This window comes from Bos taurus, chromosome 8, assembly GCF_002263795.3.
Source record: "Bos taurus isolate L1 Dominette 01449 registration number 42190680 breed Hereford chromosome 8, ARS-UCD2.0, whole genome shotgun sequence".
Lineage (NCBI taxonomy): Eukaryota > Metazoa > Chordata > Mammalia > Artiodactyla > Bovidae > Bos > Bos taurus.
In genome coordinates, this window is record NC_037335.1 from 104,266,399 (window position 1) to 104,293,072 (window position 26,674).

General features: G+C 45.1%; 1 protein-coding gene across 15 annotated transcripts in view; it reads right to left on the bottom strand.

Annotated features, from left to right (window-relative positions):
- The window catches only part of TNC (tenascin C), a 102,468-nt gene that overhangs the window by 57,421 nt on the left and 18,373 nt on the right, over positions 1 to 26,674 (bottom strand). For all 15 annotated transcript variants that reach the window (NM_001372074.1, XM_010808269.4, XM_024995899.2 and 12 more), the window contains exons 2-9: positions 14,138 to 14,731; positions 9,291 to 10,700; positions 7,804 to 8,067; positions 6,569 to 6,684; positions 5,340 to 5,496; positions 1,361 to 1,630; positions 441 to 626; positions 108 to 197 (exon numbers count right to left, since the gene is read on the bottom strand). In NM_001372074.1, the coding sequence (NP_001359003.1) occupies positions 108 to 197; positions 441 to 626; positions 1,361 to 1,630; positions 5,340 to 5,496; positions 6,569 to 6,684; positions 7,804 to 8,067; positions 9,291 to 10,700; positions 14,138 to 14,594 (2,950 nt within the window). In that variant the 5' untranslated portion in view covers positions 14,595 to 14,731. The remainder of the gene's footprint in view (positions 1 to 107; positions 198 to 440; positions 627 to 1,360; positions 1,631 to 5,339; positions 5,497 to 6,568; positions 6,685 to 7,803; positions 8,068 to 9,290; positions 10,701 to 14,137; positions 14,732 to 26,674) is intronic.

Here is a 26,674-nt window from a genome sequence, read left to right on the forward strand (position 1 = left end):
GTTTTCCTCTGGGCATCTACACTTCTTTTTAGGCGGTTTCCTGCCTCCTGGCCCCGTCGTGTCTGTTAGTGCCTGTCCCGTGGTGGTGGGAAGCCAGGCCGGCTCACCTGTGGCCGCATTGATGGTGGCTGGGTCACTCTCCTTGTCTCCCTTCACAGCAGACACCCCAATCCCATATTCAGTTCCTGGCCTCAGCCCTAGGAGAGAATGAGCAGGTTGAGATTCAGTACAAAACTGGACAAACTTTCAGAGGACCATAAAAAGGCCCCTGAGCTAGGCCCTGAAGGCTACGGTTTCTCAACGGCTGGCCTGTTCCACGGCCTGACTCACTGACGCCCGAGGGAGAGGGACAATGGGGAACTGGCTATTTTTCTCTCTCTGGAGGGCTGCAAGGTGGGGATATGCCCCCGGGTCCGGGTGGGTAGGGGTATGGAGCTCACCTGTGAGCGTGGTTCTGGTTGTGGTCTGTTGGCTCCTGGGGACTTCTACTTCCGCGTGGTCGCCTCCAGAGATGGGTGCATACTTAATTCTGTAACTGTCGGCGGCTGCCTTGACGTTCCTCCACTCCAGGGTGATGCTGTTGTCTGTCTGGGAGATGCGGCGGAGATTCCTGGGCGCATCCAGGCCTGTTTGGGAGAGGAAAGGGCACTGGTACTGAGAGCGCCAGGCACAGGAGACTGGGAGTCCTTGATAGTTCATGGTGAGACGCGAAAAGTGTCTGCCATTGGAGAGAAAAGACCCACTCACCCCTCTGGCTCAATAGCTGAAGCACACATCTGGACAACACTGGACACTTCTTTATTAAATCGCTGTGATACCTCAATCGTTCATGTTTGCCAATGATTTTGTACTTAATAAAAACTATGCAAAAGCTTGCAAATTGGCTCTGTGACTGTAAGGATGGGTGTGCTGCCTTCATCACTGGATTTTTAATGATCTACAGAGAGCTTACCGAGCTCTGAAAAAATATTTAGTGAATGAATGATTGACACTCTGGTACCTTGAAAATAGCGCCCTAGTCTAAGAGCTTAGAAGGCATCTTTGCCATTCATACTTTCCGTATACTACATTTTACTCTTATAATATTTATTTGAATTTTATTTTGACCAAAATGTCTAAGAATCTCAGACCAGCATCTTCTATGCAGGCAAAAAACTTTCTTTATCCTTAGAAGGTTATTGGGGGTAAGTTTTTTTCTTTGAAAAATCAATCAATTGCTACAGTATTCTAAAATAAAAATCCTCTTTCCATTTTTTTCTATTGTAAAAGGCGCCTGGGAGACACACTGCCATGGAATGGGGAGGAGTCTGGTGATCCTTCCTTTTCTGGGGCTGTTAGCAGCCGGGAGTGGGCGTATTACCTGTTGTGAAGGTCTCTTTGGCGGGGTTGCTGGACATGTCGGCCCTGCGGGAGATGAGGGCCACCTCGTACTCGGTGTCCGGCTTCAAGTTCCCAATGGAGTACTGGTTCTCCTCGTGTGTGAGATCGATGCTGGTGCGATCTCCTGGCACGTCTTTGATCCCGTACATGAGCTCGATGCTATCGATCTCGGCCAGGGGCTTGGACCAAGTGATCAGAGCGGTGGTGTCTGTGACATCTTTCACTTCAATCTGGCTGGGGGCGTCCAAGCCTGTGACAGGCAGAGGAGACAGCAGTTTTAGAGACCAGGGCCAGTGCCAAGGGCTGAGCAGAGAGGGGGCTTGCAGTCTTCCAAGTGCATGAGTGTACATTTAGCTGTATGCTGGCCAGTTGACTTATTTTGTCTTTTGGAATCTCAGTTTCCCATCTGATAAGCTATAAGTATCATCGGAGTCTCTGCGGCACTAAGCACAGAGGATGACTGCTAACTGGTAGGGTTTTTTTTGTTTGGTTTTTCAAATGTTAATGGAAATAATGCATGCCAAGCATCTAGCACAGAGCCTGCTACATAGTAGTTATATGATAAATAGTCATGATTATTGTTATTATTATGACTATCATCATTATCAGAAGTTTAAGAAACACACAGCAGGTGTTTCACTTGAAAAACATTGACTCAGTCTCTCTGGTTTTCCAGTGAGACAAAACTCCCTAATTGGTGACTTCTCTATCAGAATAATGGAGCAGAAAACTGAGGCAATGACTATCTTGATAATGTATGGAAAGTTAGCTTTGATGGAAATAACTAAAGCAAGAAGGTCATGGCTATCTCAAGCCTTGTCAGTCTCCAAGTCCTCATCTCGGTCTTCCTCCTGCCCCAAAGGCCTTGTGCTTCCTGCTCCGACAGCGTACCTCTCCTCCAAGAGTGCATTGATGCCTCTGAACTTTTGGTTCCCCTGTTTCTTCTTCCTGAGATTGCTCCTCTCCCTAGAAATCTCCTCTTCATCCTTCAAAATCCCTCTTCTAGGTCACTTTCTAACACAAACCCTTCTCTGACTCTGTTGCAAACAGATAAACACACACTCCCTCCCCTATGGGTAAAAAATTTCAGTCTGCAGGATGACTGAACTCTAGAGATGTGTTGTACACCATTGTACCTCTAGTCGACAATACTGTATTACACTCTTGAAAGCGTGTTTCCATTGAGTCAGTGATGCCATCTGACCATCTCATCCTCTGTCATCCCCTTCTACTCTTGCCCTCAATTTTTCCCAGCATCAGGATTAAGAGGATAGAGCTCAGGATTAGTGTTCTTACCAAAATAAAAAAGAAGAGCTTTTGAATACTGTACTTTTCTAACTATTCCAAAACAGATTTCTCTACAGTTTATTCAAACTGCATCATGCCATCTATATAGTCATTCATTCATTTAGAGAGTGGGTCTTTGACCTTTCTGAATCCACAGCATACCATCAGGCTTTGTCATCTATGTTTTAACTTTTTTCTAATTATGTAAAAATTTTAATGCATTAAAACATACCAAGCATAAAATTAAGACATTAAGGCATCCAGTCAATGTTTCTTTCTTCATTTTTTTAAACATAGTTAGGTTTGTGTTTTCAGCATTCATGAGATAACAATATTGAGTGAAGGGGACTCGGTTTTATAAAAGGCATGAGAAGGAATAATTCAGAGTCGATTGTGAGAAACCTGCAGTGTCTATTTTTTGAACCCTAGGCGTTGATACGTAAGTCTCAGCTCACAGACGATGAAAGTATAAAGTGCATAGTGAAACCGATGCTGCAATTCAGCAGTGAAGCGCGTGTTCTATGTTCTTTGAGGTGCTGGGAAACACCCAAGCCATACCTACTGTCTTTCTTAACAGCCCTTTCATTAAAGAAACAGAGATTCAATTAAGGACGCTGATCTTCTCCTAGCTTGGGATCCCTTCAATCCAGGAGGTTAACATGGTCTTGAGGTACTGTGTGCCAATCACAGTGCTTTGTTACTTTAAGTCTTAACTCTCATGACTATGCCATAGGAAGATACTATGAACCCAGTTTCCAGATGGTGAGTCTGAGGCTTAAAGAAGTGAATGTGCCTAAAGTGGTGGTGAGTGCTGAAGCTAGAATTCAAACTCAGGACTGTTTGGATCCAAAACCCATGTTCCTTCTCCTTAAATGTCAATGCCTTTCAAAAACATTTACACATCAGAAATGGTTGTTATACAATCTCTGTATAGAGCCGAGAGGGAAGGAGCTGAAAATGAAAACATTAAGATCCTTTCTTTAAATTTGGAAAAAGACCAGGTATCAGCAAAATAAACAGGTAAGAATCTGCCTCTCAGTGTTAGTATTAATGTGATTATGAAACGTCAGATGTTGGGGTGTTTGTCCTGCAAGAAGAAGAAAATAAAGCAACCAGTCCCCAAATTCAGATTAAAAAGCAAAGGGCAGATGAAAGAAACGCCTTTTGTGTTTCAGTGTGCTGTCTCTGTGTTTGATCTTTTCTCTGCCTTTCTGGTGATCTAATGATGTTTTTTCTTGTTGGTGCCCGTCTTCTACCTACCACAGTGGGATGTTGTCAAGATGATGGAAAACACTTGCTTATAAAAAAAGACAGTCTTATGAATTGAATTGTTGGATCTGAGTTAAGCAAAATGTGCAAATATTTAAATGCAAGATGTTCTTTCTTGTCATTAGTCAACAGATGTAAATTTTCCAATCACTCCCTGCCAAGAAGAGTCAATTCCTTAAGCAGTTGGCATACGTGTTATCTTGAAGAAGATAAAGAGATTTTCCCAAATGTCAGCACAGAATAATTTTATTTATTTATTTATAAAATTTTGCTTCTCTGTAGAACAATTCCAAATTCAGGATTTTTAGTCCGCCCACCAAACGATCTAACAGTGCCACATTGACCCCCAAGCAGTTCTGGCATCTTTAGTGCTGAGCTACATTTTATTTGGGTTCCTGTTGAAGAATTAACACTATATAACCCAGAGGCTAGTCAGTGTTATTGGTAATGGGGTTAAAGTCATAAAACTAAACCCGGGCTTAAAAATTCTTGCCCTTATAGGATTAACCACATGGTGTTAGTCAAACTGATTCCGCTTCCCTAAGCCTCAGTTTCTACTCTTGAATAAGAACAGCATTAATATTTGCCCTACCTCTTTCATTAAGACTGGTTACTAATATTAAATCGGATAGTATGGTGGCTCATTTACTAGAATCTCCGGTATTTTCCTGTATCAGCGCCCCCTTTGAAATGTCACACTGAAGCGTCTCTCGTAAAGAGATGGGTCTGTTTCCCCACCCTTTCCATCTGGACTGGCCCTGAGATTGGCTTTGGTGGAAGTGACCCAGTGCTGGTTGTGAACTTGCTCAGCTGCTGTGAGGCCAGGTCCAGGCTAGCCTGTGGGAGGCTGGGGGACTGTGTGGGGCAGAAGGACACCATCCTGGCTGAGGCCATCCCAGGTCAACCAGCCCACACAGATGCTTTAAGTGAGTCCAGTGGAGAAGAGGAAGATTGTCCAACCCCTGATCACAAACGTGCAATCGTTTTAAGCTACTAAGTTTGGAGTTTGTTTTTTAGGTAGCAAAAGTGAATTGACACTGCTGCTCTGTAAGAGCAGAGAAGGCGATGGCACCCTATTCCAGTACTCTTGCCTGGAAAATCGCATGGATGGAGGAGACTGGTGGGCTGCAGTCCATGGGGTTGCTAAGAGTCAGATACAACTGAGCGACTTCACTTTCACTTTTCACTTTCATGCATTGGAGAAGGAAATGGCAACCCACTCCAGTGTTCTTGCCTGGAGAGTCCCAGGGACGGGGGAGCCTGGTGGGCTGCCGTCTGTGGGGTCGCACAGAGTTGGACACAACTGAAGTGACTTAGCAGCAGCTCTGTAAGAGAGCATGCTATCAACTAGAGGTGCTTTGCAGTCCAATAAGCTTTACAGTGGTATTAAAGGTAATACTCACGGGTAGTTGTCACTCTCTTCAGGCCAGGGCCCCGGGTATTGTTTTTCACAATGTGCAAGGATATCTCATACTCCTGCCCGGGAGCCAGGCCAGTTTGCCTGTACGTGGTCTCCGGCCTCCGCAGGCTCTTGGTGATCTCTTCCTCATCGTCTTTATTCTGAAATATAGAGGCACCTTCATAAGACCTAAGGCAATGCCAGACCCCTCGTTTATATGATTCATTCATTTTGTGTTCCTTCTTTCCTCTTTCACTCTTCCATCTGTTCACTAGGCACTTACTAAGCACCTGATCAGTATGGTGGGTGCTGAGGATAGAGAGACAATAAAGACGCCCTCCCATAGACCTCTCTACTCACCCCTTTGACACTCAAGAAAACTGAGAGGTGTGAGAAGCACAGGCACTCTGGAGCCACAAAATCAGTCCTTCCTTTCATAGATGAAGAAACTGGCATCCTAAAAGTCGGGTGATTGTCCCATCGTCACATAGTTGTAAGTGGCAGAGCCTGGCTTTGAACTCAGGGACCCACTTTCCTGTCTCATATGTGCTTTTAGTCACAGAGAGAAAGGATGCTCAATCTCAGATATGCTTGGAGGCATTTGAGACAGAGACCATTTTATTTTCTTTGTTTAAAACATTATTGGAGTATAGTTGATTTACGATGTTGTGTTAGTTTCTGTTGTATAGAATCAGTTACTACATATACCATTATTATATACACATTATTGCCTCTGAGTGGAGATTTGCAAGACTGTAACAGGCAATCAGAACCTAGAGATGACTTGCCATCTGTTTGTCTAGGCACTCAGTCCTAAATGCCATGCTTTTTGATTTCTTAAAATCAAGTGAAATATATGCAAATATGCAGGGTCTAATTAGAGCCTTGAGTGCATATGTGCTTGGTCATGTCTAACTCTTTGCAATCCCGTGGACTGTAGCCCACCTGGCTCCTCTGTCTATGGTATATCCCAGGCAAGAACACTGGAATGGGTTGCCATTTCCTTCTCCAGGGAACCTTCCGGGCCCAGGGATAGAACCCACATCTCTTGTGTCTCTTGCATTCGCAGGAAGATTCTTTACCACTGCGCCACCAGGGAAGCCCTTTTAGTTAGAGCCTTGTCCCCCACCCAAAGCCAGGGAAGCAGAGTTGATGGAAAAGTCTGCAGAACCCCATGAGCATCTTTCTGGTTCTCATGGACAAACATGCCTGCTTCTCTTCTGTGCTCCTTACCATATTCCGGAAGATGACCTCCCATGTTTCAAAAGCAATGTCCAGAGGATCCCACTCCACTTCCACAGATGTCTCCTTGATGGACTTGAATTTTAGACCTTCAGGTGTAGGCAGGTCTGTCAGGAAGAGCACAGAGAGGAGGTAAGAATGAGTCCATGTGTGATGGGGAGGGACAGACATCATTCCACCAAACCCCACGGGGCTGATCGTCAGAGCTGGAGTCTTTTTAAGGGTTCTTCTGGGATGCTGTTGACTTTGAGGCATCATGAAAATTAATATAAGGGCCAGCCATATGATTGAATATTTGTAATTTCATATGCTTAAACTTAATATGAGCATAGACGTTAGAATCAGACATATGGGCTGATTGTATGTAATGATCATAAGCTCGATCATTACAACTTTTGTGTGCTTGGTTGAGTTGAACACAATGCCCTGAACCTTAGTTTCTTCACCCAAGAGAAGGAGGGTAAGTATGCCTGCCCCTGGAGAATGTTTTGAGACTAAATGATGTATTCCACAATGACTGCTAGCCATGGTTCCTGGCCTGAAGCACAAGTTTAATAAAAAGCTGCCAAGGTTATTCTTAGGAAGCAAAAAAGGACCAATTTCTAACCACAACTTGCTTTTTAAGAGTGGAGGTAATTTTTCTGATGTTGAACTCTTAAAGGAAGAATAACTTGAAACTTAATGTTTCCACTTTTGTATATTTTAAATATTTGTACAGTGAGTTCCACAGAAAAGTAACAGTAGAACAGAGTATTTAAGACTGCCAGGGTTCAAATTCCATCTCGACCACTTATTAACTGTTTGGTTTGGAACAAGAGGCTTAGCCATTTGGGGGTCTCAGTTTCCTCATCTGTAAAATGGGTTAACAATAGCTCCTGTCTCACAGGGTTATTGTGAGTTATAGGAGTTAGCATGTGATGAGTGTCTTTAAAAATATTCAGTAAGCTGTAAAAAAATGTATATATATATGTGCGTGTATGTGTGTATAGCTGAATCACTTTGCCATATGGCAGAAATCAACATTGTAAATCAACTATATTTAACTTTTTTTTTTTTTAAATTCAGTGGACGTCACTGGATTCCAGAGTTTTAGCTGGTGTAACTGTATGAAGTCAGCCACTGGCCTGTGGGGCAAAGGTGAGGCAGTAACATGCCGGTGGGGGTAGGTTATGCACTGGGCAGGCAGGGGGCAGTTGAGACTGCCAAGAGGGGTTCTGTGCACTCACATGTGGCCACCCTGGCGCTGACTGGAATGCTCTTCTTGTTCTCCAGGATGGCGAACACACGGATGAAGTACTCCACTCCAGGCTCCAGCTCCCGGATGGTGGCGGACGTCTGGTCTCCAGGGACCCGGAACTGCATTTCCAGGCCATCCTCGTGGGTGGGTGTGTACACGATGAGGTACTCCGTGACCCGCATCTCATTGTCCCAGGCCAGGTTTACGGTCTCTTCTGTCACTTCTGTCACGACAAGGTCTTTGGGAGGGGACACTGGCAGGAAAAAGGAAGGACAGCTTGGGTCAGATGGTGTCAGTAACACACTCTATGGGTCACAGCAGGGGCGTACTTGATGAGTCTGCATTTAAGGAGATTTGGGGCCTCTGTGATTGGCAGGGGAAGAGACAGGTCCAGGCTACTGTGTCTCATCTTCAAAACTTTTGGGGGCCACCCCTTGCCTTCAGGGTCAAGTTCCAGGTCTGCAGTGTGGCTTTCAACTTGTTTCTATTCTTTGGACCTTAGTTCAGATTCAGGCCATCTGCAGGAGAAAGTGCAGCCTGAGCTTGGCTTTCTGCTCTGAATTTCAAGTCATATATCCTTAGCCCTTGAAGGGTGTTGTAGGCTCATCTAGTCCAACTCTTTCCTTTTCTTAGAGGTGAGTGGGACTTGCTCTACTTCGCTGACTCATCAGATTTGGAACTTACTTCTCCCTGCCAGACTGGTGTTCCTTCCATACAGGCCTCCCTGGCTTGGCCATGTCACACACAGAGCCACGTGTTTATTCTCATGTGCTGATGGCTTTAATCAAGCTGATATTCTCCATTACAAGTATATATGGTGGATAAGGGAAGTACAAAGACCCTCATTAAACACGAACATTATTGGTCTTTGTGTGTTTCTCTTGACTTGAATACATGCCCTGTGCTAACTGCTGGGCTAATACTCCTCTAAGGCACTCAGAGTCCTTGGGATCAAGGACAGCAACAAAAAGATGATTTAAGAGACAAGTCTGCTTCATAGGTGATCAACATTGGTCTTTAGCTGAGCATGCATTTAAAATAGTTTGTTTTATGTAATCTCACTGTCCATTCAATTGAGTTGAATTTTAATTCCATCCAAACAGAGGGATTTAGTTTATGATGTCATATCAGTTTTACATGTCAGTGTGTAGAGTAGGAAAGAAGGTTGATGTTTAGCAAAAGGTAGATAATCATTTCATCTACCTTATCTCGGGCACCGGTTATGAAACTCAGTATAGAGGAGTTACCCAGATTCAGGTACCAGCTGTGTGATCTATAAGCTGTGTGTCCTTGGGACAATTCCAGAACCTCTCTGAGCCTCTGACCCCCAAATGGAAGCTCTGAGAGACCAGGGTGAGAGACCAGGGCTCCTTCAAAGAGCGTGTGCTTCTGTGTGTGCTTGTGTGTTTAGGGTAACACAGAGATCTACAGCACGTGCCAGCACCTGACGCCAGTTCGCTGGAGGCTGCTACTCACCCTGGGAGCAGTCTTCCCCGGTGTATCCCTCATTGCAAACGCAGCGGCCAGAGACGCACTGCCCCCAGTTGCTGCAGTCGTTGGGACAGGAGCGCTGTGCACAGTCGGGTCCGGTGAAGCCCTCGTGGCACACGCACTGGCCGTCCACGCAGCGGCCCTGGCCGTGACAGTCGCCGGGACACCTGCGCTGCGCGCAGTCGGGCCCGGTGAAGCCCTCGAGGCACACGCACTGGCCGTCCACGCAGCGCCCGCGGCCGTGGCAGTTGCCAGGACAGGCGAGGTCCGCGCAGTCGGGGCCGGCGAAGCCGTCCTCGCACACGCAGCGCCCGTCCACGCAGCGGCCGCGCTGGCTGCAGTCCCCGGGGCAGCGGAGTTCGCGGCAGTCCTCGCCCGTGTAGGCGTCGTCACACACACACATGCCGTTCACGCAGCGCCCGTGCTGGTGGCAATCGTGCGGGCAGCTCATCTCGCCGCAGTCATCACCCTGGAAGCCAGGCTGGCACTCACAGCGCCCGTCCACGCAGCGCCCACGGCCGTGGCAGTCGGAGGGGCACCGCCGCTGCCCGCAGTCCTCACCAGTGTAGCCCTCGTCGCACACGCACTGCCCGTTCACGCAGCGTCCATGGCCGCTGCAGTCGCGGGGACACTGCAGCTCTCCGCAGTCTGCGCCGGTGAAGCCATCATTGCACTCGCAACGCCCGTCCACGCAGCGGCCGCGCTCATGGCAGTCGGAGGGGCAGCGCCGCTCGCTGCAGTCTGGGCCCGCAAAGCCCTCGTCGCACACGCACTGGCCTTCATCACAGCGGCCGTGGCCGTGGCAGGCGTGGGGACAGGCGAGCTGGCCGCAGTCCTCGCCCGTGAAGCCCTCGTCGCAGGAGCAGGTGCCGTTGAGGCAGCGGCCGCGGTCAAAGCAGTCATTGGGGCAGACGAGTTCCCCGCAGTCGTCACCCGTGAAGCCCTCGTCGCACACACACTCATTCTCCACACAGCGCCCGCGGCCGTGGCAGTTGTGCAGACACAGGGGCTCCCTGCAGTCCTCTCCTGCGAAGCCCTCCTGGCACACGCAGCGGCCGTCCACGCAGCGGCCGTGCTCCTCGCTGCAGGGCACCGGGCATGTCTCCTGGCTGCAGTCGAGCCCAGAGTAGCCTTCAAAGCAGACGCAGGCCCCGTCCACGCACTTGCCCTGGTCGTTGCAGTCGCTGGGACAGGCCAGCTGGCCGCAGTCCTCGCCGGTGAAGCCCTCGTGGCACACGCACTGGCCGTCCAGACACTGGCCATGCAGGTGACAGTTGCCTGGGCACTCGGGCTCAGAGCAGTTGGGGCCTTTCCAGCCGGGTTCACACACGCAACCGCAGCCTTCTGTGCTGAAGTTGCCCCTGCCACTGCAGAAGGGCCTGGTGTCCACGCGGCCTGCAGGGAAGAGAACAGAGTCTCTCTCTGAGCAGGGGCAGCTCACTTTCTTGGCTTCTACCCACAAAACCCAGATTCAAATTCCATTAGAGCAAGGTGGCCTCTCAGGCTCCGTCTGGCTTGAAAATCAATTGGTTATTGTGTGGAATCAGGTGAGGCTGCCTGGCTAGCTCAGTCTGTTAAGAGCATGAGACTCTTAATCTCAGGGTCATGGGTTGGAGCCCCACCTTGGGCTGGTCTTCTATTTTGGGTTTCCCTGGTGGCTCAGATAGTAAAGGATCTGCCTGCAATGCAGGAGACCTGGGTTCGATACCTGGATCAGGAAGATCCCCTGGAGAAAGGGAATGGCAAGCCACTCCAGTATTCTGGCCTGGAGAATTCCACGGACAGAAGAGCCTGGTAGGCTACAGTCCATACAGTTGCAAAGAGTTGGACATGACTGAGTGACTAACACTTTCACAACCAATGACACTAGGCAGGCATTCTTAAGCTATACTCTCTGAAATTATGTGTGTACGTGTGTGTGTGTGTGTGTGTGTGTGTGTGTGTGTGTGTGTTTCCATCCCTGGGGAGAAGACTCGTTTTCATCAGATTTTCAGGTATTCCTGTGACTCCAAGGGTTACGAACCATTGCCTGTGGAATGCATCTTGCTGGGCTGTGTTTTTACTTCTCCCATAGTTAGCCGAGGTTAGCCATGTAAGAAAATAAGTGTTTCACCAAGAAATAATTGTTGAACTGAACTTAGTTCTGATGCCTTGATTCAATAACTGTGCCGCATTTGCAAAATGACTTAGACACTCTGGAGCTCAGATTCTCCATCCGTCAGGTGGGACCCATGGCCCACTCACCTGGGGTTGATTGGGTTAAATGAGGACATTAAGGACCCACCGTTGTGCTGATTCTGATTTCCTCTTGCAGAGGGTCTTGGTTCACTTAAGTCGGTATATGTGCTTAGGTGACCAAAGTTTTCTAAATTTTCAGTAACTGAAATGAGGCAGCTAAGTAGTGGCTTTCTGATTCTGCTAGGACAGCTTTCCGTTAGACTCAGCCCCCACAGAGCTCATGTGCATCCATCTTTTCCCACAATGTCTTGGCTGAAGTTGCAGCAGTGGGCGGTATGGCCTCCATGCAATCAAGGGAAAGAAACAAAAAAACTTGCTCCATTTTATCTGCATCTAAATACAGTTGCATTAATACATTGTATCTCCTTCCTGACAGCAGGAAGGAAGTAAATTTTAAGAAAAAAGTTGGCTTGAAAAGTGAGAATCTAAAACTATGTCATCTAGTATGGTAGCTGTTAGACACATTTGGCCTCTAAACCATTAAACTGTGGCTAGCCTGAGCTGAAACTCCAGTACTTTGGCCACCTCATGCAAAGAGTTGACTCATTGGAAAAGACTGATGCTGGGAGGGGTTGGGGGCAGGAGGAGAAGGGGATGACAGAGGATGAGATGGCTGGATGGCATCACTGACTCGATGGACGTGAGTCTGGGTGAACTCCGGGAGTTGGTGATGGACAGGGAGGCCTGGTGTGCTGCGATTCATGGGGTCACAAAGAGTCGGACATGACTGAGCGACTGAAGTGAACTGAACTGAACTGAGCCTGAATTTTGATGTGCTCTAAATGTGAACTAGAAACACTCTGGATTTCAAAGAAAGCATACAGGAAAAGAATGTAAAATATCCATTAATAATTTTTGTATAGTTTCCAAGCTGAAAGATTATTTACTTATATTGGATGAATGATTAAAATCATTTTACCTGTTCCTTTTTCATTTAATTAGTATGACTACTGGAAAAGTTATGATTAATTATATAAGTGGCTCATAGTTCTAATGGATAGCACTACATTAATGAGTTTTTTAAGCAATTCCTTTGGGTTCTATTAGTCCTATTCTGTAAATCCCCTCTGCATTTTACTAGGGGTTGAAAGAAGTGGAAGATGAACTAATTTGTACATAAACTTTTTTTTTGCCTTGGAAACCTAAAGGATGTCCTACGGTACTCTCAATTTATGATGATTAGGGCTTATTATTATGCTGATTAGCCTTTCCAGCTGGGTTCCCACATGCAGCCACAGCCTTCAGTGCTGAAGTTGCCCTGGCCGCTGCAGAAGGGCCTGGTGTCCATGCAGTTACAGTAGCCTCAATTTATGATGATTCGGGTTGCTCTTGATTGGAGCTGCTCTTGAAATAATCTGTCAAAATACTTTCTAGTATTTTGTTTGTTTGTTTTATGAGTGGCAGAAATAGATATTTTCACCTCTGATTTAGCGTTGTTGAGACCCGTGTATTTTTATCAACTTTAGGGAATGGAAATGAAGACAGAATTCCAAAGTGGCAAAATTCCTTAAAAAAAAGATGCACCTGGAGGCAGGCAGAGTTCTGGGAAACACAGGCACCGCCAAAGCTCCTGTTTCTCATCACTCTTTGTGTCTTCTCGTGCCAGTTGCTTAACTTTTTTTGAGTCTCATTTCTTAGATCTGTAGAATGGGGGTATTAAACTTTATCTCAAAGGGTTGTTGGGAGGATTAAATGAGACAGTGAATTATAGTGCCTGGTATTGAATTGGCCAAAAAGTTCATTTGGGTTTTCTGTAGGCTACAAGCCAACCCAATATATAAAGGACTTAGTTCACATGTGATCATCATCATTGTTGCCTTTAAACTGGAACATTTTTTCCTATTTCCCCCAAATTTTACATCACTGTAGGTTGTAACTTTGTGAGAACACCAGGGTATGGAATACTGTCATTTAAGTCCTAACTTGGCCACTTAGGTCAGGACCTTGGGGAATCCCAACTTCCTTTTTGGCCTTAGTTTCCTTATTTATACAGCAGGGTGATGGGGGTACATTACTACCTTTCAGAGAATGATCTTTGGGTGAGAAATTTCAAAATACATTATTAGGGTTTCAGGGTATGGCATGAGCAGATGTCATTGTCAAAGAAGTTTTAGAAGTGAAGTGAAAGTCGCTCAGTCATGTCTGACTCTTTGTGACCCCATGGACTATACAGTCCATGGAATTCTCCAGGCCAGAATACTGGAGTGGATAGCCTTTCCCTTCTCCAGTGGATCTTCTCAACCCAGGGATCAAACCCAGGTCTCTGGCCTTGCAGGTGGATTCTTTACCAGCTGAGCCACCAGGGAAGCCCTAGTTTTAAAAACTAGTACTTAAAAGTAAGATAGGGTTTTTCAAAGCAAGATTTCTCAGAGGCCTGAAAATTCCTCTGAAACATTTGTCACCATGACTCTCCCAGAGCCTATTAGATATGGTTACATTCTCCACAGTCGTGGGTCCATTAAATCTCTTTTGAATGAACACCTTCTGAGGCTGGTTCCCCAGGGAACCCACTCTGGAAACAACTGAGGATCCTGCCTGGCTCACCGTTCCTCCCATCCATACAGTGAGGGGCTGGACCCGTCACCAGCTCCTACCTTCGGCAGATTGCAGGCAGCAGCCCGCTCCCGAGGTGCACTGTTCCCGCAGGGAAGACACCAGGTTCTCCAGCTCCTCCAGTCTGCTCAGAAGCTCCTTGACATCAGGAGCAGCTGCACAGCCACAGGCCCGGCGGGGGATGTTGATGCGGTGAGTGAAGACGATCTGGTTTTCCCCGTCCACCGTGTGCTCCTGGAAGCTTTCCCGGGGCTCTGACGGTGCGGCCAAGTCTTTCTCCCCGCTGGCAGATTCCAGATCCACCGAACACTGGGACCCCACGGGCAGCTTGATATTGTAGACGTGATTGAACACCACCGGCTGGTTTTCCTCTGGCAGGGTGACGTTCATCCCGCTCTGCTGCTTGTGCCGGATGACTTTCTTGAGGACGCCACCTTCGGCCGGAAGGGCAAGCAGTGCTAGGAAGAGGCCTGCCCATAGCCGAGTCATGACCCCCATGGTGGAGGTGAGTTTGGCTGAATGTCTCAGGGTGCTTGTGGTCCTAGGGTACCTCACTCTTAGGTAGAATCGGAGATTCGGAAGCAGAGAGCAGAATCCAAATCGGTTGCTCCTGATCTTCTTGAAGGAGTCCTCTCCTACGAGTAAACAAAGGAAAGCCAAAGCTTGTTAGTATCTGTTGCTAATTGAGTCTGTTGAATATCTGCAGTTCTTAGTTAATTTTGATGTTCTGTTTCCTGTGTTTGAAGATCTCCTTTTATTCCTTCAGTATGTGCTGAAGTGTGGTCATAAAATGGTCTCTAAAAGAATTTTGCAATCATGAAGGAATGATTTTACTCACAATTCAGTATTTGGAAATATAAGGAGAAAGGACAAAACTTTGGAATAAGACAGATCAGATGTGGTTTGGATCTAAGCCCTAACTCTGGGCCTTTGGGTGAGTTATATAACTTTCATTTGTCTTATTTTACTTCTGTACAGTGAAGATCATAATATCAGAGTCAAAGTAATGATGTAAGTGAAAACATTGAGGAAATCACTCATATAATCCCGAATCCCTTCAATATTTGCTGAGTGAGCACACTGAGTGATGTGAGGGTCACAGTCGAATAGATGTTGAGGAATTTCTCCCTTCATTATTGATTCTCCAATCTGAAATTAACTCTATCTGCTGTTTGCCTCTCCTGTGGGAAGCAAAGTTTAAAATCCAAGACTTTAGAAGGCAAATTGAGTTTTTATTCCAGCTTAACATCTTGTAATATGATGGTTGAAACAATATTCTATATCTTTGAACTTTAGTTTCTCTTCCTTTTTATTTCTAAAACTTTAAAATATCAGGTTTTTAGAAGAACTTGACAGAATGTTCCAGGACCAGTTATCCAAGCTATGACCAAGGGCAAGAGATGACTCAGAAATGGTATCCATGAGCCCTTGCTGTCTTCTGCAATCAACAAGTACTTAAACTATTCTTACTGAGTGTTTTTTCTTCCCCTCCCCTCACACTCATAATTGAAGCCTTAACCCTCAGTGTGACTATATTTGGAGATAAGGCTCTTAGGGAGGTAATCAAGGTTAACTGAAGGTCACGAGGGCTGCATCCTAATCTGATGAAGATTAGGATGTCCTTTAGAAGAGGAAGAGACTCCACATTTCTCTCTGACTTGGCTTTTCTGTCTTGTGCACAGAGGAAAGGCCGTACGAGGACACGGAGAGAAGGTGGCTGTCAGTATGCTTTATTATTCAAATTAGGTTCCTAAGAAGAATTTGTGGATCTTTGATGTAGGCAAGCCCACTGGATGAAAATTATTATGAAGAGGAGAACTTGGCAAGTTGTCTTCTTTCAAGCTACCATAGCCCATCTTAGTTGTTTACTGGACAAATATTTATTGATTGGGTATTCTATTGCAATTGTTTGAACTCTCTTAGCCTTCCACAGAGTCCTTCTTTCTCACCCTCTTCCCATCAATTCTTTGCCTTTTTTTTTTTTTTTTTTTTTATGAGGAAGGGCCAAGGGCCAAGTTTGAAATGCTTTTGGACTTTTACCCAAGACTTTTGTGTTGCTAAATGACTTAAATTTCCATCTAAAAGGCTGTTAGAATCATTGGTTGAGACTTAAAGGCAACGAGTCTAGGGAAATACTGACCAGAGTATGGGTTGAGTGAGGATTTCTCACTCTGTATGTAAGAGACGTGCACTGGCAAAGCCAAATGCTCTGTTGTTTGGAGGAAGGAAATGTGATTCTTGAGGGTTGTGTATTTCCCATATTGGCTCCTGGTGGTCTGAGGGCAGGGGGATGTTTTTGCACTTCAGGAAAGACTCATTATAGCTTCAACATGGTGGAAAATGTCTAGACTTTGGAGCTAGACATACCAGAGTACAAATGCCACTCACTAACTCTGACTTGGGCAAACTACTTGTCCGTCCATCCTCAGTCACTTCAGTTATGTCCTACTCTTTGAGACCCTGTGGATTACAGCCCACCAGGCTCCTCTGTCCATGGAGTTCTCCAGGCAAGAATACTGTAGTGGGTTGCCATTTTCTTCTCCAGGGGATCTTCCCGACTCAGGGATTGAACCTGCGTCTCTTAGGTCTCCTGCACTGGTGGGCGGGTTCTTTACCATTAGCGCCACCTGGGAAGCCTGGGCAAGCTATTAATCCTCTCTAAACCATGACCTCACTTGTACAATGAGGGATCAAAATCCTTCCAGAGGGAATTATGAATTAAAGATCTGCACAGAAAACACCCAAAATGGTATCGAGGCCATAGTAGGCACACATTAAAAAATAGCTGCTATTTTTTTGTACTCTGAGGAACAAAACCTAGCACGAGTCCAAGCTAATAGCCTACTTTTGCTTCAGTTTAACCTCCTCATTGAATCCAGTCCTAAGCCCAGCAGCAACTTGGATCTAGATCAAAGAGGAGCTGCAGAAATCACTGATGTGTAAGGGGGTAAACCTTATGAAGATAAATATACTAGAACTGGAAATATTTACACCAGAGAAGCAAACATACAAAGCAAATAACAACCTTTAAAAATGTAAAATATTCTCATACAGATAGCTGACTGATTCATGCCTTCTCTGAGGACAGACCTGGGGAAAATTACTTTAGGTTGCAGTTTGTTACATATAATTAGACAGGAAGGATCGTGTTCTGATAGTACGGCTTTTAAAATCAGAGAATGAGTCTTTAGAAAGCGCAAGCAGAAGCACTTCTTATCTTCCTAGGCAGGGATCAGGTGATGGAAGGTCTGGAAAAGATCTCTCAGGAGGAAAGAATGCAGACCTGTGCATATTTATTCGGTAGTTGAGAAAGCCAAGGTGGAGAGGAACAGGATCACTCTGTATAAACCCTGGGGAACCAGGAGCTGGCTCGTCCCCTGTGGCCTCAAAGGACAGAATAAGCCAGTATGTGTGTGCATCGCAGGAGGAGAGGAGGATTGGTTATAAGAAGGCAAACTTCAGCACAATAGGAGAAATACATTTCTTTTGCTAAATTTTTAAAATTGAAGGATAACTGTTTTACAATGTTGCATTGGTTTCTGCATACAGCAACTCAAATCAGTAATAATCATAACTATATGTGTGTGTGTGTGTGTCCACTCCCTCTTGAGCCTGACTCCCACCACTCTAGGTCATCCTAGAGCACCAGGCTAGGCTCCCTGTGTTATACAGCAGCTTCCCATTAGCTCTCCGTTTTATACGTGATGGTGTATATACGTCAATGCTACTTTCTCAGTTCATCCCATCCTTTTCTTCTCCCACTGTGTCCACAAGTCCAGCAGGAATAGAGATGCAGATGTAGAGAAAGGACTTGAGAGATATACTTCTAATTGGAATTACCCAATAGAAGGGCTTTGGATAATATAGCAAACTCCAAGTCACTGGTATATAAAATGAAGAGTGTTGAAGAGCACAGATATATAGACAAACCGCCTGGAGTTTGAGTCATTGTTCAACCACTTCCTTGGACAAACTGTTAGCTATAATGCAAGCCAGAGTCATGGCATCAATAAAACATGCTATGAGTGTTCTTGTAGGACTGCTGTGGAGTCTGTGTGAGATGCTGTGTGTAGAAGGAACAGGACAGTCTTTGGCAGCAGTGAGAGCTTTTGTAGTGAACAATATGGACTTCAGTGAGCATTTTTTTCCAGGATTTTCTTTTTCCAACTCTTGAAAATCCTATCTTGGCATATGTAAGTCTGTCTTTGTGTTGTTTTTGTTTTTTAAGCAAGGATGGGTTCTGCAGTGAAGTGAAGCTCTCTCTTTCTCAGAACTCCCAGGCGAATATGTCCTGGGAGATTGTCTCTCTACCTTTATATCCATACATCTACATCTTCATCTTTATGTCTACATCTATACCCACACCTACACCTATACCTAAGTCTATATCTCTATGCCTATACCTAAAACTCTTATCTATCTCCCATCTGTCAAGTCATCTATGTTCTGTCTTCTATGGCCTAAAGACTAAAGGAGCTGTTTGTCAATGTTTGCCAAGGAGGGCTGCAGGAAGACACACAGCCTTTGTATTGGCTCAATACATAGATTCTTGGGGTCACACATCCAGGACAAAGTGCTCTATCCAAGCCATGCAGGTTGCCATGCTCTGTAACCTGTCTTGGCATATATGCTAAATGCAGAAAAATACACATGTGGATCATACTCTGCTTTCTATTTTTATCAAAAGAAAATGTTAGAGCCAGATTAACTCTTGTGATTGTGCTGGTGATTCTTTAGATGCCTTCTTTCCTGTTAACTTCTTAAGCATGATTCATCTGGAGAATAATGACAACAGCAACAACAAAACCTTAAAGATTTCTTCATGAGAGAAAAGGGTTAAGAGGAAGAAAAGTCTTTGAGTTCACTGGTCTAGAGCTGCACTGTGCAGTATGGAGGTCACTAGTCACAGGTGGTTATTAAAATCAAATACAACTGAAGATTCCATCCTCAGTGGTACTACTCACATTTCAAGTGCTTAAGAGCAATGTGATGAGTGGCCATGATATCAGATATTGTGGCTAAGGAACAATTCCATCATTGTAGGAAGTTCTATTCACCAGTACTAGTTTAGAAGTCTGCTTGGTAATATCAAGCCCATAGTACAAATGAGGAAACTGGAGCTTAGAGAGGTCAAAGAAAGTCTAAAAAGAAAGTTAGGACAGCTGTTAAGTCTCCTATATTATTATAATACAGTTGTGTGTACTTCACATCCAGGTACCAGGAGACTAGAGAAGATGACTCCTTTTCAGTAACATAAACAAGTACATGTGTGTACTAATTTCATACCTTCTATATTCAAACATATCCAGGTACAAGTATATGTACCTGGATACATGTGTGGTCTTTATGGCTATTGTTCTCCTTAAATCTGAAAGGACATAGACCTTGCCCCAGGTTATCATCCTATCCCCCTCCTACACTTGCAATACAAGGTATTTTTTCTTTTTCTTTCTGCATATGTTACAGCTCCAAGTGCTCCATGAGATTCTTCTAAAATCAAACCAAAGATAACTTGCCCAGGAACCACTCTGACTATGTCTAACATCTTGTCCGGCCCAGCCTCACCCTTCTCTTGGGAGCTGGTAGACCTGGTCAAGATCAACTCATGGCTCTCCTGCTTCTGTTGACTCTGCAATGCCTTGCTCCAGACTTTTTGAGGGGACTCAGTCCATTTCCTTCAGCTTTCTGGAGAGTTCTATCAATGAAGCAGCTAGTATGGGAGAAAGAGTCTGGTCTTTGCAGAGAAATAGACCTATGTTAGAATCCAAATCTTCCACTTAGTAGCTGATACCTGTGGCCATTCACTTCCCCCTCTAAGTATCACTTGCCTCATCTCCTACAAGGCTATGGATTTTCCAGGCAAGGGTACTGGAGTGGGTTGCCATTTCCTTCTCCAGGGGATCTTCCTGACCCAGGAATCGAACCCAGGTCTCCTGCATTGCAGGCAGATGCTTTCCCCTCTGAGCCACCAGGGAAGCCCCCATATATGTGCCTATTTCATAGAGTTATGAGAAGATGGGATAAGATGAGAAGGTGTACTTAAAGCTACTAGCATGTGCCTGGCACATAGTAGGTACTTAATATGGTACCTAATGGTAACAGAAACAACAATAACGACACTGGTCAAGTAGATAGTAGATTAGAAAGCTTGCATTCAGAAGGCGGGGAGAATCAGGGAGTTACAGCATGGCTATGATTACGATAGAATGGTAATAAAGGAGATTGTTAACCTAAGTCTGTTAAGTTTCAAAGTGGAGGGTGACTACATTTTTTTGAGGGGCTGAAAAAAGACACCTTAAAAGGGGTAGCACCTGACCTGAGCCTGAAGGTTGGGTGGGATTCTAAAAAGTGGTTGGATGCAGTTGAGTAGGTGGATTGAATTTGCTCCTCACCCAGCTACCTTTCTTGCTTGCTGCTGCTGCTACATCGCTTCAGTCGTGTCCGACTCTGTGCGACCCCATAGACGGCAGCCCACCAGGCTCCCCCGTCCCTGGGATTTTCCAGGCAAGAACACTGGAGTGGGTTGCCATTTCCTTCTCCAATGCATGAAAGTGAAAAGTGAAAGTGAAGTCGCTCAGTCGTGTCTGACTCCTAGCGACCCCATGGACTGCAAGCCCACCAGGCTCCTCCATCCACGGGATTTTCCAGGCAAGAGTACTGGAGTGGGGTGCCATTGCCTTCTCCTGCTTAGGTGTCTAGAAAGTGGGAGAAGCATGAGAAAAGGCAAGGAACGTGTGGGTGAGGAGGAGATGAAGGGAGATGACAGCAGTAGCAGCAGCTTCCCTTTGTGACTCCCTGATGTGGGCCAAAGTGCGATCACACGTACGGAATACCGACATCCTGGTTCCACGGGGGTGTGTAAGATGTGCACAGGAGTGGAAAGAAGAGGGCATGTGGAGTTGACAGAACCAGTAAGGAGAGCAGTAATGGTCAATGTGAAGGGCTGGTACTGAGCTGGATGAGCACTGCTGTATCTTTTTAAGGCCAGGTGCCTAACTGCTCAGTGTCATCTATGCAGATTAGGCAAAACATAGGCTTCTGTATTTGGTCCCTTGGTGTGCAAATTCCTGGCACACTTACGGTGCCTGCTATTGAAGGAAAAAAAAGATGAAAACAATGGTCTTAAAGGCTCTTTTTTTTTTCTTGTTTTTTTGAGGGAGTGAGTGTTAATATGTCAGGATTTTATCATTTATGGAAGATAAAAATTAGTTCTTGTTTCAGTCTCTTCATTATTAGATGTTGCCAGTATAGGATGATATTTCCAAATTTTGGCATTATAGGTTTTTATTTGGAGCATTACTCTGAGGTACCACTTCATCCAGTAGATGCAGAAACCACGGTGTGGTCATGGCAGCCACATCCCAAGACTTTTTTGGTTTATAATTGTATATTCTGAGGTGCCTCAGCAGAGCTGTTTGATAGTTAACCTTTTGGAAGCAGCATGAAATAAACTAACGGTTATTTTTAGGCACTTCATCACAGGACAAAGACCACTGCTTAGATGAAGGAGTCAACAATCTCTGAATTTTTTCCGGGTCACAGCTGGAGAATAAACAGTTTCATTTCTAGATAAAGATAAAACTTCCAACTGGCTAGAATCATATTTCAGAATACTTATGACTTCACTCTTAGTAACTCACAGAATATATTTATCTTGTTGACTTAGGCATTTACGTCAAATAGTCTGGGCTTGGGGGAACCAGGAAGATTCCTGATGGTTTAAAAATCCAGATGAATTTCTTTCCACATCATTTTGGCAACACCTGAGGCAGATCACATTTTTCTTCCTGCTTACAGGAAAGTGAATTTTATTGTGCACAGCCAGTAAAGCATGGAGCTGCTTACATAGGTGTTCTTAAAGGTTCTAGAAATTCTCACCCCTTGTCCTTCCCAACATCCATAAATTCCTTCTTGGACTGTGTCAGGAAGAGAGAGGAGCCAAGAAACAGCCTGAAGTGTGGATTTTTTCCGAGGACATCTGATCCTTCCACTTGAGGGTGTCCAGTACAACCTGTGTCTTAAAGGAATTGAGCAGACACTTCCTGCCAAAACCAAAAGCCCTCCAAGCCCTAGGTGTAGGAGCTCCAGCACTGAGAAGCACTTAGCCATTTGGGTAGTACGGTGGCACGTAGCTGGTACCCAGTTAGGAGGCTTGTGGAGCTAGCAGTCATTTCACAGCCCTGGGAATTAAATTGCTCTTAAAATCATTCATTCTTGCATCAACAGAGAGGAGTTGAATGATGATTAAGACCAGGCTGTGGGACAGCTCAAGAGGTAGTCAGGTGTTTCAGAGGCCAGTGATGGATAGTTCCTGTTCTCAGAGAGCTCACAGCTCAGGAAAGGAAACAGGCAGGAAAACAGATACTCACAGGGAAGAATGATAGATGCTAAAACTGACAAATCTCCAAGGAGAGTCTGTGCAGCTTTCCAGAGTATCTGCTCTAGAATCAGCCAAGTACTATGGATTCTGGTCCTGCCAATGGCTATTAATTTGAATCTAATGGAACTGTCAGTTTCAAGGTCAAATATGGTTGGATAGAGGCAACCTCATATGGCTCCATCTAGTGGCTTTGACCTTAGATGTGTAGCACTGCCTCTGTGAGCCTCAACTTGGGGCTTCCCAAGTGGCACAGTGGTAGAGAATGCCAATGGAGGAGAGGCAAGAGACACAGGTTCAATCCCTGGGTCAGGAAGATCCCCTGAAGTAGGAAACAGCAAACCACTCCAGTGTTCTTGCCTGGAGAATTCCCTACACAGAGGCGCCTGTTGGGATGCCAGTCCATGGGATGGCAAAGGGTTGGACATGACTGAACACACACACACACACACACACACACACGAGCCTCAACTTTCTTGCCTGTAAGATGGCAATACTCATAAGAACCCCACAATAAAGTTCTTTCAACTGAAAGTGAGAAAAAAGTGAGATCAAAAGGGATCACACTTGGAAATATGTAGGACAGTGGGCGACAGGAAGAAGGTCTTAGTAGCTGGTGTACTGTTATTGTGTGGTGACTTGTGTCTTTTGTTTGGAGAAGGCAGTTGTGGAAGGCTAGTTTCTGAAGGATGAGGGATTCCTGAGAGAATTTTGGGGAGCCACCTCATGCCCACTGTTTGCTTTTTCCATGGAGACGCATAATTTGTAATATTTCAGTTGTCAAGTGACAGAGACACTCTGAAATCCTTAGGAGAAGAGGAGGCTGGGTCTATAGTCCTGGTTTTCCTCCTCACCTACGTATTCTCATTCAGTAGCAAGAAAAGCAAGCCCATGACCCCAGGGTGGGGCTCTTTTGGGCAGGTCTTGGCCAAGAGGCGGTGCTGCTACTGGGATGGCTGTCCATGCTGCTCAGCCAGGGCTTTCTCCAGAACAGACTGCCTGCGGTTTAGTTTTTCAAGACACTGCTTCTGACGGGAAACGTTTGGCTCAGATTTTCAGTACTTTCCATAGACACAAACAGACATTGGATTAGAGAATCTAAATCAGACTTCAGAAGGGTTAGAGGCAACTGAGAAAATCACCGCGTCCTTGGTGGCAAATCTGAGGCACCCACGTGCATCCTTAGCATGTATGTGGCAGACATTGCTAATCGATGCCTGCACAATTCCTTGGGGCTCCACTTCACAGTTAGGGGACTAGACACTTCAGGCAGCCAGAAGGAATTGAGTAAAAGTAACACATGCCATGAAAGAGAATGCCTGGACCTAAACACCCAAAGAGGATCACTGGCTCTTCAGTTTAGTTCAGTTCAGTTGCTCAGTCGTGTCCAACTCTTTGCAACCCCATAAATTGCAGCACGCCAGGCCTCCCTGTCCATCACCAACTCCCGGAGTTCACCCAAACTCATGTCCATCGAGTCAGTGATGCCATCCAGCCATCTCATCCTCTGTCATCCCCTTCTCCTCCTGCCCCCAATCCCTCCCAGCAACAGAGTCTTTTCAAATGAGTCAACTCTTTGCATGAGGTGGCCAAAGTATTGGGAGTTTCATTGGCTATTAGTATAAGGCAAACATTAAATCCCGGATATCCTACCTATTTTTTCAATGAATTTGATTAAGGTTTACCTATTTGCTGAGACCCTTGGGAGGGCATCAACAAAGACTTCTAGTAATTCTTAGTCTGAGGTCACTATAATGGTCCCCAGAAAGAAAGATCTGCAATGGGATCTTAGAGAGCATCTGTGTTGACATGTTTAGATTTCTTGGTCCTATAGGATTTCTTCAATTGCCATCCATCCATTCATCCATCCAATTATATATCTTTTTAGTATGCCTTTATTAAGTGACTACCATATGCCAAGCCCTGAGTTAAGCATGAGGGATATAAAAGTGAAGAAGATAAGCACAGTCTGTATTATCAAAAAGCTTGTAGTTTCCTCTGGAAAGGTCATGAAATAGAATCAACTTTATTTTTTATGCATTTACAATGATTATTTATCGATAGTCACATTTCATTGGAAGAATTGACTTTAAATCCTTGTACTGTGGATTGAATATATGTGATATTCCTAAGTGTCCCAGCACACTCTAAGCCAGGAGCAGGAGTAGAAATGTTAAGCATCTTTCAGGAGCTACCTGCAGTTTACTTATAATGTGCCTTCTGATGTGTTGTTAGGTGCTGGGAAAACTAAGCAGCGTAAGGACCTCTTCTCTGTTTCCAGAAATCTCAGAAGTTAGAACACACACAAAGTCCAGTAGCAGCGAGAGTATGGATGCAGGCATTGAGAGAAGAGGTGTCACTCTGAGCTTGGAAGTTCACAGAGGACTTCCTGGAGGAGGAAGTGCTTAGGATCCCCAAATACCAATTGAAGAGGCCTTGTATGATCAAGACAAAATTGAAATGATGACAATGATAATCAAATGTAATAAACTATCATTCACTGAGTGCTTAATTGCCAGAGCTTGTGCCAAGCATTTTAAATCTCCAGTTTAAACTCTTACAAAGTGATATGAGGTGGTATCTTTGTCCTCACTTTGCAGGTGAGGAAACTGAGTCAGAGGACAAGTAAGCGTCTCTGCCAGTTCAGATATTCATTAAGTAGTGGAGTTAGGACTTGAACATGGGTCCATCCAAGTCCAACGTAAGTGCTCTGAGCCACCATCTTATAAAGTCTTTTGTGCTGGGCCAAGGAAAGGAGTTATGATTCAAGACCAAAACCCAAGCTCTGTCTATATAACTGCCAAACACCTGGCTCAAGGGGGTAATACTATCAGTATCCTGGGATTGGGGCCTTAAGATGCCACATGACCTGCCAGTTCTGTAGAAACGAAGCATGCTGACAGACACGTTGGAGACGCTGTTGAGCTCAGTTGTCACCGAGGAAGAATTTCAGATGTCTTGAAGTCTCCTCAGTAGTCCTGTTCCCATCTGAGCAGGCACATTTCTCTATCCTTCAACATCCAGCTCCAAAAAAAATCATCTATTATTAGAAGCTTTCTCAGGTAACTTTTTTTCCTCTTCTGAATTCTCTGAGTATTGATCTGATATTATTTCCGTCACATGTCATTCTAAAAATGATTTGGGTAGCTTTATCACATATGTATATCTTCCTCTCTTAGAGCAATAAGCGAATTCTGTCTTGTACTTATATTCAACTTAGCAGTTCATCTCCATACAACTAGACTGTATGTATACTGCAAGCCCCACGAGGGCAGGAACCACATCTGTGTCATTCATCTCTTAATACCCAACACCAACTATTGTGTTCTGAATATCATAAATGCACACTATATTTGAATAAAATGTAGCTAAATATATTTCTTGATTTGAGCTTACCTACAGTTAGCTGATGCTTATTTTCGTGGAATTGATGAACAAATAATCTTTGTTTCATAATGGCCTTAATGTAATTGGCTCTCCTGTGATCTCTTTTAAGGCACGACGTATCGAGGAATTCATTATAGCTCCACTCCTGGAATTAGTTCATTTTGCTCATTTGGCTATTCACTGAGTTTGTATCAGTTCTATGGGCCAGATGCCATAAGCACAAGTGTTACAAAAAATATCCAAGACAGACCTGACTCTTTCCTATAAGATTCTAATCAATACCTCGAGTTCTGGAGGCCCCAGTACTGCCTGCTTTCTGTCTGACTGAAGTATACTCAGCTGGACCTTTGGCAGGAGCTGGACTTCACCAGGCATGTAAGATAGCGTAAAACTCTGATTTCAATGCAAAGGCAGCATCCTTGGTTACTAGGAATCCTTCCAGTTTCATTGCAGTGTTATTTATTAAATTTAGGTCACACTCTCTCTCCTTTTGTATTTTGGATTTTCATTATTTATTTTTAAGCTCCTAGAGATTGGAGGCTCTCATGGGGCCACATAGAAGCACATGCCATAGACTGAAAAGCTACACAGTGAGCTGAGAGCCACGCTTCTGCCAATTGCTGTGGGCAAGTCACAGCCGCTCTTGGGGCTGCAAGGAGTCATGTATGGTTTCAATTCTAGAGTCTCTTTTGTTCTAGTGACGCGTGGTCCGCTGCTGATTCGGCAATATTTCTGCTGAACCTAATTTTGGATTTCATTTTTTTAGACCCAAGTCACACGGCCAATTTTAAGAATACCTCCCACCCCCCCATCC